Here is a 15,521-nt window from a genome sequence, read left to right as displayed (position 1 = left end):
CGATGAAGCCTGCGCCATGTAAAGTGGTATGAGCTCCATCAGCCATGCAGATGAGTCCTGCTTCCTTTACCTTAATTAGAGCTCCCAAAGGACCGACTGTGGGCGCTCAGCAGCATCAGCATCAGCATCAGCATCAGCCTCTCATACCACAGAGATACCTTTCATCAAGCCCGAGAACACCAGGAGGAAAAACTGACATGGGTACAAGTGGCTCAGGCACTATACAGAGGAAAATTTAAAAGCAGTCCTTATGTGGAAATGTTCCAGCATGTTATTCAAGGCTAGTCACTCAAACAGCAGGCAGAAATGACATTTCATTGTAGGAGCAGAGACTGAAAATCCTACCGAATAGCAGCTCTCTGTTGTCTTCACAAACTTCACAAAATGTGTTGGAAATTTAGGGACTCAGCCACTTAGAGCTCAAATGACTTCTTAATTAATTAATCAACAGAAAATGAATTCGTGACCATTTGGATACTGTATTAATCTTTTTTTTTCCAGCAGCAAAATCTCCAGTTGTCACTGCTTTCAGCTTCTCCAACGTGGATATTTTCTGTTTTTCCCTTAGACTTCCACCTGAATAACTCAACCAGACAAGTCAACACAAGCCATCTGAATACATAAAGTAAACCATGATATAGGCTACTTTTTGATTTGATTTTTGATTTTGATTGAATTTCTGTCATTGTATTTAAGCTATCAATCAATGAACAGCAAAATAATAATAATAATAATAAAAAAAAAGATTAAATAAAACAAACACTCTGGTTTCCTTTCCTAAAATACAGGTCTATTTACAGTAGCCTACAGTAATCTGCTAGGTTTGTTTACATCTTTCATTATTACAGGTGTGGATAAATAATAATAATAAAATAATAAATAATAATTATTTGTCTTGCACAATTTACCCAGCTTAGCTATGAAAACCTGCTGTTGTAACTGTGCAATATGACACCTTTAACCGGGTAAATTATTTTTTCACTACTTTGTAGATTAATTGACTATCATAAGATCTCTTTGATTTTCTTACCTGCTCATCAATTAATCAACTTGTTTTAGCTTCCGGTGACAATAAATGATATGTTTCAGTTCAAATATTTTAAACAGTTTGAAATAATATTTACAGTAACTTCCAAACGGAAACATTTGACACGTGTGAAGATTTAGCCATCGGTCTATTAATCCTCTGTAAATATAAACAAATAGCCCACCACGCTATAAATCAAACTGAGTTGAAATGATTAACCCCCACCCCCCCTCTCCGTGTACACCTTCCTCTCCGGCCCCTTTAAACGGGGAGGTGCTCCGGTGCTCTCCCCCAGACCGGGGCTCTCCGCTGTTCTCCGGGAGGGGTAGAGTCGGAGTTCGGGCTGGCTGAGAGCGGACGCGTCGGAAACCTCCCCGGAGGGGCCCCGTGTAATTCGATGCATGCTGTTAAAGCTTAGAGTATATTGTCTTCCCTTTGCTTATGAAGCCTCCACCCACCGGCCCACCCTACATTTAGCGGATCATGTGACTCGGGGTAAGTCATTTGCAAGTACAACAGTTCTCTGTGCGCTCCCATTCATTTCCTGAGAACTGCCTAAGCTGAGCAGCTGAGAGGCAGAAGGGGAGGGAGCTGCTCACTTACATACACTCACTCACTCACTCATACACACACACACATACACACATACACACACGCACACACACACACACACACACTTATCACACACACATACACACACACACATACATACAGCAGAGTAAGAGGAGAGAGAAGAGGAGAGGAGAGGGAGAGGAGGAGAGGAGACAGAGAGGACTGTAGAAAGGAAAACAGTGTCCCAGTCTCCACGGCTCTGCAGCTTCTGACAAGGTCTGTGCATTTTTCTCGTCCTGTTCCTCTGCTGCTGCTGCTGTGTGCTTCATTTGTCACGTTGCTGGGCTTTGTGCTTGTGTTCAGTGCGTCTCGTTCAGCTGTCATTGCTCTGTCAAAGCAGATGACAACTCAGATCACCTATGGCATTGTGTCTGGTGTGTGTCAGTGGGGGAAAATGAGGGACCCAGCGTGGTGCTGACTGGACATGGAACACTTATTCCCCCCCTACACACACGTCAATTCATAAGCTGTCATGGCAAGAGAGAGAGAAAGAGAGGGAGAGAGGGGAAAAAAGTGATTATCTACTGAATGACTGTGGGCACAGGCAGCATCCTTTACTTTACACTGCCAGCACCGGTTGTGAAATCTCTTATGTGTCACTTATTTACTTGTAAAAGCAACTTCAAAACATCTCAGCTGAGCGCGGTGCGGCGGGGTTGTTGGGAGAATAATACTGACTGGATGTGTTGGTGGGGAATATGAGAGTGTGAGAGTGAGACAAGCACCACACCAAACTCTTCTCAGCACTTCTCCATGGGAAAAAAAAAGTTTGCTGCTTGTCAGAGTTTTGTGACCGACTTGTGTTTGCGTTCGTGTGTATGTGCACTTTGCATTGTGGTGTGTGTGTGTGTGTGTGTGTATGTGTGAGAAAGGCTTGTTTGCCTACCGTATAGCCTACTGTTGCAGCTTAGAGACAGAGAGAGAAGGCTGTTAGCAACGGGTTAAACATTAGGAGGCTCGGGTAGCGGAGGAAGGACACTGGGGGGGAGGTGTGTGTCTGTGTGTGTGTGTGTGTGGGAGTGTTGCAGGGGTGGTGTCTTGGATGTCATCGGCAGTGCTCTCACTTCCAGGGTAATAGTCATTGGTATTGATGGGTGGCTGTCAGAGAGGCAGAGAGCCACCAGGCTGGAGAGAGTGGCCGGGGGCTGGCCCTTGGCTGTTATTTTCAATTACAGGGGACCGGGGCAGAGCTGACAGCAAAGGCATTTGTACATCCAGCAAGGGGGAGGAGGAGGAGGAGGAGGAGGGTGTGTGTGTATGTGTGTGTGGAGGTGGGGGTGGGTTGGGGTGGGGGGGAGTGGTGGCAAGAGAAGAGGGGAGGGAGAGTGCAAGAGAGAGCAGGAGAGAGGGAGGGAGGGAGTGAGAAAGGTGGGAGGGGGGATGAGACTCTGGCCTCTGCTTCTGGGTTTGATGTGGAAACTGAGCACTGACCTCTGTGACTTTACCCCCGCGTTGTCGAGAGGCCCTGCTTTGCCTTTAACTGTGTAACAGCCGTAGGGTATGTGTGAGTGTATGTTTAAGTAGGGGTGCCATCAACACAAAAAAAAGAAGAAAAAAAAGAAAAGATGAGGGCGGGTGGGGGGGTGGAGGGATACGAGACCCCCTGCAGCTCACGGATGTTCAGCGAGTGAGATTAGTGCCCGTTTAAACTCTCACTTAAATCCATTTACAAAGGAGGCCTTCTGCATGTGCGTGAATAAGCAAGCTGATATTACCACACATGTAGAGTCGACTCTACAGCACGCTGCAATTCAACAGTGGTGAAGAAGAAGAAGAAGAAGAAGAAGAAGAATCGCACTGGAGCGCTGAAGCAGGCAACATAAAAATATTTTCTGGCACTGACAAACAAATCAGTGACGGTTGCTCTAAGGCGAAGGTGATAATAATATCATCATTCTGCAGGGTGTTTTTGCGATAATGAAACTATTCATGACGGTGGGATAAAATGCTGGAGAATACTTGAATGCTAATTGCTGCGACATTCGTTTGGTACATGTACTGACAAGTCTTTAACGCTGAACCTTTAAAGCCGCACTGACTGAGACCGTAATAGAAAAAGTCAGAGATAAACTGAATAGGCTGCTGCGCTAGTCGCCGTAGCTGCTAGTTTTGTACCGTAACGGCTTGAACAGGCAACAGATTGAATGTACGCACTGAGCATTGTGGCATTTTCAATGACGATGTGTTCGCTTACAGGCGTACAAAATCAAGTACATTTGAACGCTGAAGCATTTGACAGTATTCATTGCTTTTCCCCATGTAGCTGAATGTCTCGTATGTAAATATCGTTTCACCAACATATGACCTGACAGCAAAAAAACAGTTTGGTTCGGTTTGTAAGGTTTGGGTTGAAATTTCTTGTCAGTTAAGGTTAAGGGAATCTCTTTTATATTTACAATAACACCCACCAGGTTGAGGCCATTGAGCAGTCATGGTGATGGTCGTTGGTTCTCAATGGCTTGTTAAAGTCTTGGGACTTGTTGACCCATGCATCCACTCTGACTTCCTCCCTCTTGTTTTTTGGCTCTATGATAACATCACAATACATTAACCCTCGCTCCGATTGGACAAAAGCCCTAATTGCTGCAAACATATGTTGTTTCCAGCTATTTGAAATGGCCGATACCGTCGTTTTTCTTGGATCGACGTGCGCCGATGTAAATTGGCTGCTTAATTGTCAAGACTGCATATGAGCTGTTGTTCTCCTTGGCTCACTTTGTGCTCTACCAGGTGTTCCAAAATGGTTTGTTGTGTGTCTTTTGTAGTGTTATGATGTAACATTTGCAATATTAATTTCTCATCACATTAAAAGCCATGCTGGTAATTATCATGAACAGTATCTAGTGGCGTTATCTGCACTTGTTTTCCAGTCTACAACGGCCTCAAACTGCTGCTGCCACTGTGATTCTGTCAATGGCTCAACACCCCCACCCCCAAGACATGGTCCAAGGGCTTATGATAGAGATCAGTGCAGGTGGGGGGACTCAATTAAAAAGCCAATCACCCACGGATAGACTTTATCTGTCCATCAACACCGCTCTGCCCAGCACATTTAATTGCTCGGCAGGATTCCCCCACTAAAGGCATCATCTGTCTGCCACAGATCACAACACACAAATTGGGCGCGTGTTGACAGATTGAATCTTTCAGGACGAAGTGCAGCAACGCTCTTGGATGTGCTTTCCAACAACACGCAGGCTGACTGTCTTATTCAGGGAGATGTGAAATTCCCTGTATTACCCCCTAATCAGTTGGGTTAACTGCTGCCATATTGACTGACTGCTGTATCATTGATCCAGGTAGGTGTTATGGAGTGTATCGTCATTGATTGCAGATAGACTGCAGTGCATGATGTGGTGTGGAGTCGTTTGGGTCTCTGACTGTAAGCCAAAGCAATTTAAATGGGGGGAATGCTCAGCTCAAGATGCATCGTGGGATATCTTATACCCATTGGTTACAGAGGTGCTGTCGCATTTTCCGGTGCTGTCAAACCCGGACCTTTTAGCCACAGGAGAACTGCTGTATGCAAAGACCCTGAACCTTACACACAGGTTCTTACAATAGATTAGTGTGTCAAGGTCATGCGGGTGTAATGTGTGAAACGGACAGCAGCCAAATGGATGAGTTTGCATGTTGATAGATGTGCCTGGCATAAGGCGAACTAAAAAGAGGTCACGGATCGAGAGGGTTAAACATCCAAAACATCTGCAGATACTTCATCTGCTGCTGTTTCTTTCTCAGTAGTAAGAGACATGTGCTGGTGGTTATGTCGAAGTTGCAGCACGTGAAAAAATAAAAGACTAATATTTGTAGGTGATAGCTGCAAACTGAACTCCCCGTGCTGTTGTTTCATCATCATGTCAGAGGATGACAAAATGTTCTTTTCCCTTTGCGTTTTCTCTTGTGGATTCAACCTTTGACCCCAGTGTCCAGCCCGCGTTTGTTTACCAAAATTGAGTTAAAGGGTGTACACAGAGTGCTAGAGCATGTGTGTTTTGTGACTGTGTGTATGACAGAGAGAGAGAGAGAGAGAGGGAGAGAGAGAGAGCGCATGGAAAGTATTGTGCAAAAGCAGTAACTCTGAGGTTGATAATCTAAATACTGAACACAAATAGAAAGGACTACAGGATAACATGGATGATTACAACTTGTCAAACACTAGTGTGAGTATTTTGAATTGTTGCTGCATTCCTCTGTTGAATACTTAAAAAGAGCCACTCAAGAGAAACCAAGCTTATCTTTTGATAGGCCGAGAGGGGTGGAGGAGGGGGGGCCGGCATCAAACAACAAACAGATGTAAGGGGAGGTAGATTTTTAGATGATGTTGTCTGGCCAGTGCATTGCTCCAAGTTTTCTCCTCGTAATGACACCATCATCTCTAGAGCTGCACACTCACCGCTTACTGGAAATGACTCATATGTGCAGAGCTTGCCCCCAGACTCTGATTTAAAGTTGCTTGACATGTTTCCATGGCTAGGATGGAAAGGTATGTCAATCGGTCTCTCTGCGGTGACGTTTCCTCTTTCAACACAGTGTCTTGTTTTGCTTCGGCCAAATATGGCGGGTTAACAGAAGGAGGGGAGAAAAGGAAGGAAGCCAAGAAAAGAGGATGGAAGAGCATTCAAAGTCAGCATTTTCAGATTGTTTTGGACCATTTCTGAGCTTGTTTTCTACGGGACGAGTTTCCCTTTTAACAGAATCTTTTTTGGTTTGCTGCATCTCTTCTGGCCTAGGCGCAGATGGTTTCAGCAGACCTGCGCAAGGATGCTGCACGGATCACTGTGAACTTCGTTTCCAGTTGTACTCTAGGTCAACTGTTGGGAGAGGAAATTATGCAAACAACATGTGGAATCCATTTGGGGGGGTTTGTGGGGGTGCCTGTGGCATTCCACAGGCTCTTTGGCTTTAACACGACCGAATGTCGGTTCGTGCAATGCGCCATGGCTCCTCTCGATTAGCTGCTTCAACCAGGTATCACCGCGGCACAGCATCAGTCAGAGGGGAGGAAAAAAAAGAGGAAAAATAATCGAAGTGAAGGCATGAGTAGATGAGTAATAGAGGTAAACACAGCTGCTGGCTTTTATTGAGTGGTGTTGGAGAGCTGGAATGGGTCAAACCAAGGGGAAAAACTCAGCGAGCGAAAATAACTGTGCATACATTTGATGTAATAAGTGTCAGTGTGTAGGAATGTTTTGGTTGGTCCATTGTTGTCTGTTTCCATATGTGCTGCGTGTCGGGGTGGATTCGGTTGTGTCAGCACAAAGTGAGGTTAGATAGGGTAGGCTTCTTCGTGATGCTGCATCAAGAGGACTCCGCAAGACTATTAAACACCAAGGCAAATGCATGTGCGCTCGTATGCGCCTGCACGCATGCAGTTTTGTTTGAATCACAAGAGACGGCGAGTGAGAAGAAAGGGTAGAAGGAGAGAGCTGGAGAAAAAAAGAGTGTGTGTTTAAGTGTTTGAGTTGTTTTATTTCTACGTGAGTTGTTTACAGCAGATACTGGAGATGAGTCAGTGTATTGGTGCCTGTGCATGCTTGCATTGTGTGCAATTATTGTAAAACATCTAGGTCGATCCTTAAGAGTGCATGTGAGTGCACATGTGCTGTGATGCATTCAGTAGACAAGCTATTGTGAGTAGTATGTACACAGTGCATATGCTGGGGGCAGGGTGGGGGATCGCTCACACACACAAACACTAACACCCACACACACACACATTGAGACATATATGTTAGAACACAAGCACACACTCACTCACACACATACCCTATCAGAGCCTAGGGGGATAAAAGGCAGTAGCCTACTCAAAGAATCCCCCCCATTAGAGCAGTAGTGTACTGTCATCCCTTGGGGAGGGGAGGAGGAAGAAGAGAGGGAGAGTATGTGGGTGGCTGGCGGTGATGGTGGGGGTGGTGGTGGTGGTGGGAAGGAGGATGCAGGTTATTGTGAGGATGCTAATCTAATGCATCCCACCTCTCTATAAGGGCAGCCGATGAGAGCAAGGCTTCACTCTGACCCTCAGTTTCAGTAAGCAGAGAGCAGCTATAACCTCTGCATGAGAGCGGCAGCGACTGAATGCTGTGATTCACTTGCTTATACCTTCACATACACTATAGTCTCACAGGCTTTTATTCTAAACACACTGGCTGTAATATTTGATATTTCTCTGTTTTTTTTTCTCTCTTCTTCTTCCCTTATTTTTGTTCCTCTCACTGAAGCTGTTAAAACATTCTGATAAAATATTCACCGAGGTTCCAGTGTTTTATTTACTGTGAATTCAGTGCAGGACTGTGCCCACGATGCACCTCTGTCAGTTTGAGATAATTATTAAGTGCTGCAGCGCGGTCACCTCAGCCCAGGACCTGTGCACCGAGAGTAAATAAGAGACGAGAGCAGAGTCACTTAGTGCATTTTTTATTGATCCGCTGGAGCTAACCTCTTTCTCTTTATCTCCCTGGCTCTCATGCACAGCTTACAGTACGGACCCACAGTGTGCAAACCGCGCCGTAAACCTGCAAAGAATATCGCAGTGTCTTCCTAAGAGGCTGTGCCAATTGCTCCATGTGTTTGTCCAAGTTTGCTCAGCTCCACCCCCCCACCCCCACTCCCATCCCACCACCACCACTACCACCACCACCACAACACACACCCCCTCCTTTGGTACAAGTGAGGTTTTTGTGTCAGAGGCTATTTTAGATGCACAGCCACTGACCCTACTGCATTTGCTGAGGTGAGTGCGCGTGTGTGTGCGTGTGTGAAGGGTGTTCTGGAGAGGTCACCCGATTATGTTGAAACAAGACGACATCACAGTGCGTTGGGGCGCTGCAGGAGCAGTTTTGTGGCGTCTGTTTGTGGGTTTTTTTTCTTTTTCTTCAGAGCGGAACTGGATCCAGCCCCTCGTGGAGAATATTTAACTTATTATTTCTCGTGATTACATCAAAATGATTTTCAATTGGGATATAAACTGCTTAGAATGGTGTCACAAATTGCTTTGACTTCTGAGTCAAAGCTCACTTGAGTAATGCCACCTCACTTTAGAGCTGTCACGGTCACAGCTTGTTTAGCTGTTTCTCTGCTGCATTTGAGGCACATGATGCAAGAGGATGTCAGACTCTTCTGTTTACCTCTCTCCGGAGCGCTGTGGAGGAGTCTGCCTCTGTGTGTGTGTGTGTATGTGTATGTGTATAACTGTGCATGTTTTATGTGCATGCATGTTCGTGTGTGTGCACACTGTAGGTGTGTGTGGGAGGCTGTTTGTGTTGAATGGGCATCTATATTCTTCTTTCATGAGCGGAGCTGCAATATTGAGAGACAGAATTTTGTCTGTGTTTGTGTGTGTATGTGTGTGTGTGTGTGTGTGTGTCGGAGATAAATTTGGTTCATTGTGGGTGCAGGCAAAGGTCACAAGGTTTGTACTGTGTGTGTATGTGTGTGTGTGTGTGTGTGTGTGTGTGTGTGTGTGTGTGTGGTAGCCAGATTGTAGAGCAGAGCAGGGGCTCAGGAAGTCGTCTTTATAAGAAGTGCATTTGACACACAGACAGAGACACAGACAAACCAGACGGCGACCGACTCTTCTTTTCGCTTTGAGTGTTTCCTCTTAGAATAAATAGCTTCTTCATTTCCCACAGTTTCACAAGACCATAGACGTCTGAGGTGGTATCGGCGGAGGTGGGGATCTTCCTCAAAGTAAAAGTCACAGTAAAAAAAAAAAGAAGAAAAAAGAAAATTGAAAAGATTTCCTCCCCTTTGTCATATTGAGAGCTGATATTTAAAAAAAAAATGTTTATAGGTACTGAGTTTTCTTCCCAACATTTGACGCCGTAAAGAGACACTAGAGACGCATCTGATTGTAGTGTTGTGACTGGAACAGCTTTTATTGGACAACTGAATGTGCTTGGGCAGATTTAATGTGTGTGATCGTGATGATGGCTGTGTGTAAGATTAAAAAGGAAAAGAGTATGTCTGGCTGTGTCTCTGCTGACTTTTATGAAGAACTGTTTATGTAAACATATTGTTGTAGTTCTGGTGCTGTATGTAGTGTCCACTCAGCAAACAAATTATTTTCATGTGTTTGTGTGTGTGTGTGTGCGCGCGTGTATGTGTGTTGGGGAAGGCAGTGGGGCTTCGAGCTGCATCCGGCAACCTCATCCCCCTCATCCCGACAGGATTACTGACATAGGATCCCCCTGCCCCTGGCAGAAATAGCAAGGACCCAAGGGCAATCCACCAGAATATGGGAACTTCCGTGGACCTTGCTTGTTGAGTGTGAGTGTGTGTGGTTTCTGTTTATGTGAGTGTGTACGTGTTGTCTGTGTATTTACATGGGTATCAACTTTATAAATGGAGGTGGTTTCCTCACATGCAGGTGCTGAACTCCCCGGAGTTTATTGCTCTCTCTCTCACACACAAATTATCAACTAACTATTCCTATGTGTTCTGTATACTAGACTGTATATGGTGTATACAAAGGGACATGTTTGTGTTTAATCTATACAGGAACTTGCATAATGAGAAGTGCCCGAGTAAACAACAATGACACACCACATTGTTACGGAGCTGAATCCGATTCCCACCTACTACTGTATATTAAAGCTCACACAAGGCACTGCTTTTACAAAATATACAATTTAAAACACTGAATACAAAGCTGTGTTATATAAGCGATATGGAAAGTGACCCGCATCGTGTCTGTTTTTCATCACTGGGTCTGGGTTTCACCACACTGGAGCTTGATTTGTATTCTGAAGTACCGATCAATCAAATCAATACTCACCCTTTGCCACCTCCATTCAGTCTGTGCAAATGGTTTTCCGTGTCCATCTCTGGAGCTGTCTCGGCCTATTCTCCTCAGCGCCTTCGGTTCCATAAATGCCTAGTTTTTCCCTATATGTGGCATTTTATTGACAAGCATTTTGTCGATAATAACCTCCCTCACGAAACCTAGCGCTAAGTGCGGTCATGCGAGGCTCTCATTAAGTCGTGACTCAGTCTGTGAGCGTCAGCACCATATTTTGTCGCTGGTGACAGGTTCTTAAAATAAAATGATCCTTTATTATGAGTGTATCGGGCTTCAGACCTCTGTGACGTCAAGAGACACGATCATTAGGTGGGTTTTTGAACCGCCAGCTACTTGACTTGCTGCAGTGGGCAGAGGACGGTCTCTCATGGCTGCCGCATCAAATTCACCAACAGGTGACGCTCGGATAGAAGCAGACAGATGCAGTGTGACGTTCAGTTTAAATTGATGGGACCTGATAACCCCCCCGCCCCCCACCCAAGTTTGTCTGTACGTCCCAGAGATGAAAACATCCAACACATGAGAAGTGTATTCTGTCTAAGAATAGCTGTGAAGAACGCTGTGTTGTCCCTCTGCACAACTGATTTATTCCCAGAGGAAAAGGACAGGGCGTTTTAAGTGCATCAGTTGAGTGCATCTCTAAGGGGATTTTAACCCTAAAGGGGAAACTTTTTTTTCTCCAAATACACAAACTGGTTAGATGCTATTGTACTTGTTAGGGGGTGGGGTGGGGTGGGGGGGTCGGTTAGAGAAGTCCATGCTCCTATGAGCAGTGAGGTAGCAGCTCTCTGCTCTCTTGAGCCCCGTTCAAAAATGTCCCAGAAGCATCCGAAAGACTTCGCTCGCTGCTCCTGCCAAGGAAAATACGGCTTATGAAATGGAAATTCTGAGACCATTCACAGAGAGCCAGGAATGATTTGAAAAAAAAGAGAGAAAGACTATGTCCATCTCAGTACACCCAGGAGTCCAGTCCCAGGGAAAACATGCATCTCCACCTTTCACATATAAGACACACACAGAACAAACAGCAGCAGCACTGTTTACCTGCCTGTGTGCTGGTCGGACTCAGAGAGTCGTTAAAGGATATCTCCACCAATTTTATATACAAAGCTCTGTTACTGTAAGTTGTGCTGTTGCGTGTCTTCTGACCTCTACAGGTTGTAATTTGTCACGTCTGACACACGACATGCTGATGATGCAATAAAATACCTTATGACAAGAGAGTACTGGTTGCATTATGGGAAATGGAGGATCCAGTTTTGTTTGAGTGTGAGTTTGAAGTCAAAATATCCCATCTTCTGTTCTACAACTTTATGATAGTTTAAGTTTTTGTCTGTACAGAGGAAGAAAAACCCACAGTGAGGAGGCTTAAGTCGGCCATTTTTTTTTTTTTCAAGTTTAATGTCTGATCCTCTTAAAGAGTAACTCCTCGTCAGATCCTGCGTGGACAAGATGAAGGCAAACATCAGAGAGGGCCAACTGTGAAATTTAAAAAAGGGGGTTTGATGTTTGAAGGCTGCTTATAGCTACACACTGTGTAAAACTTTATCGATTTTGAAGATGAGGACCCCCCCTGTGATTAGACAAGCCAAAAGATTTCTAAGTTAAGTAGCTTTTAAAGGAACCAGTTCACCTATTCCTACTCACTAAGTGATTTTTTCATTTTCAGGAAACAGGCTTCATACGTTGGTTTACCAGCTTAATAAGACACATAACAAAATTAGATACGTCTTGTCGTGTGTTTTGTCTCAGCGTTCACCTCTGTGGGTTGAAGGGTTTTCCGTCGGTTGAACCTTTGACCACACCAGGCGCTGTTATTTGGCTGGGTGCAGTTACTCTTTAAGTAGTAACTCTGCAGGGAAGCATTTGAATGGCTCTCTAGACCGGAGTGAAGCCAGCACGATGAGGTCACAAACAGACACAGCTTAACATGAAGCAGACTGAGAGTGAGATTGAAATCAGCTGTGATTCAATTGTGGCACTATTGTGTCTGCGCTGCAAGCAAACAAGATAAATATGTTTTCTAAAAAAAAAAAAAAAAAGTACTCGATCTTTATTTTCCTGGGTCTTGAGAAGCGTCATTCACCCTCTTCCCCTTTTTTCTAGTGTTTTCTTTGTCACCTGTCTAATGAGCATGCTCGCAGCGTCCTCGGCTTTCACTAGTTTTCTAAAAGTTTCTGCGCTGAGTGCCTCAAAAGAGAGGAAGTGGAGGAGTTTGCTCCGTGAGCTAGTAGTTGTCGGCTTGTTATCAGGCCAGTGTGTCACGTTGGGGTGTCCAGGGGCACAGCAGAGGGAAGTGAGCTGTGGCAAAGAGGCCAGCGGCGCACAATGCAGGCGAAAACACAGGAAACGCTCATCTCACATCACCTACAGTGCTGTCCTTTTCACGCATTTGCACTCGTAGCGCTGGTTAGCCATTTGTTTTTGATTTTTTACAACGTCGAAAATGTTTTTTTTCCTCGCAGTTTCCCCTCTCTTGCTCCCTCCCACCCCCCACCCCCCCTTTCTTTCTCGCTTCTCTTTGGTAGAGGACCGGGGTGGGAGGGGGCTGCTGGCATTCTTGCACCGTGCTTTGCGCTCGACCGGGCCTTGGCTCGGGTCCATATCCCCTCTCTACCCTCTCTCGCTTCTCTGACTACTGCCCCTCCTCCTCCTCCCCAGCTAAACACCCCACCCCACCCCACCCCACCCCGCCCCAACCCCCACCCAACCTCTTTAACTCCCCTCGGTTGCTTCCCCAACTGCGGCTCCTGCCAGCAGCTCTGTGCTCTTCAGCGAGCCCCCCCACCCCCCCCACCCCCTCCTCACTCACTCACTCGCTTCTCTTACTATCACCTTCCATAATCCTTCCTCATGTGTCGGCCATAATTCATTGCCCCCCCCCTCACCCTCCCCACCCCCTCACTCCCCCAGCCCTTTCCATCTCTCTTCCATCCCAGACTGTGGCAGCAGGTCCAGCCTCTGTGACACAGATGCACCCAGTTGCTCTGGGCGCTCAACATGGGAACAAAGCATTGGCGGGGCCCGTCTGTTGTAGTGCATTTTCAGGGTGCGTGGTGTTTCTGTGTGTGTGTGTGTGTGTGTGTGTCTCTGCAAGTATGAGAGATGGAGAGAGTGTGTCAGAGAGAGTGTGAGAGAGAGAGAGATGAGAGGACGGCGAGTAGAGTACACACAGCCAGATACTAAAAGTGCTTTCATGAGTTTGTTTAAGCTTAAACTTTCGCCTTAATAAAAACGTGTTTGGTTTGTGTTTGATGGAACATCCAGCGATGGCATTAAGCAGGATCTGTCTTCACGCTTGCGTGCGAGGGGAGAACATGAACTAACGGTGATTTACACCACCCACTCAACCAACACACACCTTTGAGCTTTTGTCCAATAAAAGTGCTTCCTGTTAAAAGCTCCGCAATTAACAATGAATAATTATTTAAAGAGAATCCATCTTCATTTAATCCACATTCGTGTTGCATGCGTGTGTCTGCGTCTGTGTGTGTGTGTGTGTCTGCGTCTGTGTGTGTGTGTGTGTGTGTGTGTGTGTGTGTGTGTGTGTGTGTGTGTGTGTGAGAAAACAGCCGCTCATGTGTGTACGAGTGGGTGATGTCATCAGCATATGAGGTCAGCATCTGTACTCAGAAGGTCAGAGGTTGTCAGGGGAAGTTCGTCACCTCTAATTGATCCAGTGAGTCTGTTCAGGGTCGGTTTGACTGAGCTTTAGCCTTTCACTCCGTCTAGCTGCTATCGCCTCAGTCAGCACGGAGCCGATAGCCATCGGCGAGCTGGGAGATAGTGGACCTGAGGTCATCGATGCGAATATGTGGTGGGAGTTTCATTTCGTACTTGCATTAACAGGGACACAAATGAGCATAAACAGAGAAGCAAAGAGAGCTGCAGACACTGAAATTTTTTTGCTGCCAGAACTGGCCTCAATCTTCACCTGCTCCCTTTACCTCTTTTTTTTTTTTTTTTTTTAGTGGGGGGGTTACAGGAGGGCGGGTGGGAGGGAGAAATGAGATGCCTCAACACTCCACTGCCCTCCTCTCCATCCAACTCCCCCACACACCTGGGATGGCCATTTCATTTCAGAGTGCAGCAAATGGAAAGGTGATCTTAATCTACCCTGTTTCCCTCTAATCCCCCTCCCTCTCTCCATCTCCCACACACAGAGCCTCATACCGCTGATGGACAGCACACTGCTGGTTGCCTCAGCCTGCCTCCAGCACACCAAATTTAGTGATAGGAGAAGAAGAAGTGGATACACATTGGTTTATTACCTTGAACAAATTCTCTTCATTTTGAACTCATCTTTGTTCTTGTTTCTAATCTTTCCGGCTCGTGATCCTCAAGTTCTCAACGGCAGACATGATCCCTTTTTTTTTTTTTTTTCATGGGAGCCGAGGCAGCTGACCGTCAGCTTCAGTCAAAGTATTTCGACACAAACTCCTCGATACACGGCGCCCCTCTGTTAGCTCATTACTCAGCGTTAGGTCTCCCTCATCGCTGTTAGCCCTTTGGTCGTTACAGTCACAAGTAGAGGTGCCTTGCCATTGATTTCCTATGAATAGCTCGCTGCAGGCCAGTTCATTAGGAACACCACTGGATTAGCTGGACTCTAGGCACATGGGGAAAAGGTTGTTGCTTGTGCAATTCTGGCTGTGGCATGCCAGTACAAAATCTCAAAGGTGTTTCAACTGTTATTTTCCAGTGAGAAGAGTTCAGAACGAGGGGAATAGATAAGTTTGATTGATGTTTTTTTTTTTTTCGAGGCTCAAAAAAAGAAGCTCCTTCTGAAAAGAAAGATTTTATCTTATTCTGATTTTTTTTTTCTTCTCTCAGTGGAAGTGAAAATGCCTCCACCTGAATGATGGTCATCTGGAGTAAAACAAACCTCACTTTCAGCCTCTTCTGTGCACTCGTCTCTCTTCTTCTCCTCAACACATGGCTTGAGGCTGGACTGAGGCTGCAGCTCCACCCGCTCCAGCCGTTTCTATGGCAACGCTATCTGGGCCTACCAAGACCTGAAGCCGAAGGACATCCTGGACAACAATACAATAGCAGCACAGCCAGGGTACCTGAGGGACTTAG

General features: G+C 45.8%; 1 protein-coding gene across 4 annotated transcripts in view; it reads left to right on the top strand.

Moving 5' to 3' along the window:
• The first annotated feature begins 1,365 nt into the window (after nucleotides 1-1,365).
• The window catches only part of klf12b (Kruppel like factor 12b), a 41,440-nt gene continuing 27,284 nt past the window's right edge, over nucleotides 1,366-15,521 (top strand). For 2 of the 4 annotated variants that reach the window (XR_014596327.1, XM_083997302.1), the window contains exon 1: nucleotides 1,366-1,522. Coding sequence is in view for 1 of the 4 variants with exons in the window: in XM_083997302.1 (XP_083853428.1) it covers nucleotides 1,429-1,522 (94 nt within the window). In the remaining 3 variants the exon portion in view is untranslated. Of the gene's footprint in view, nucleotides 1,523-1,555; nucleotides 1,856-5,467; nucleotides 5,803-15,521 lie in introns of those variants that run through there. The other 2 variants (XM_083997303.1, XM_083997304.1) reach the window with 2 other exon arrangements.

Source organism: Trachurus trachurus (assembly GCF_905171665.1).
Source record: "Trachurus trachurus genome assembly, chromosome: 21".
Taxonomy (NCBI): Eukaryota; Metazoa; Chordata; class Actinopteri; order Carangiformes; family Carangidae; genus Trachurus; species Trachurus trachurus.
Note: the sequence above shows the minus strand (reverse complement) of the source record. Positions and strands in the feature narration are given on the sequence as shown.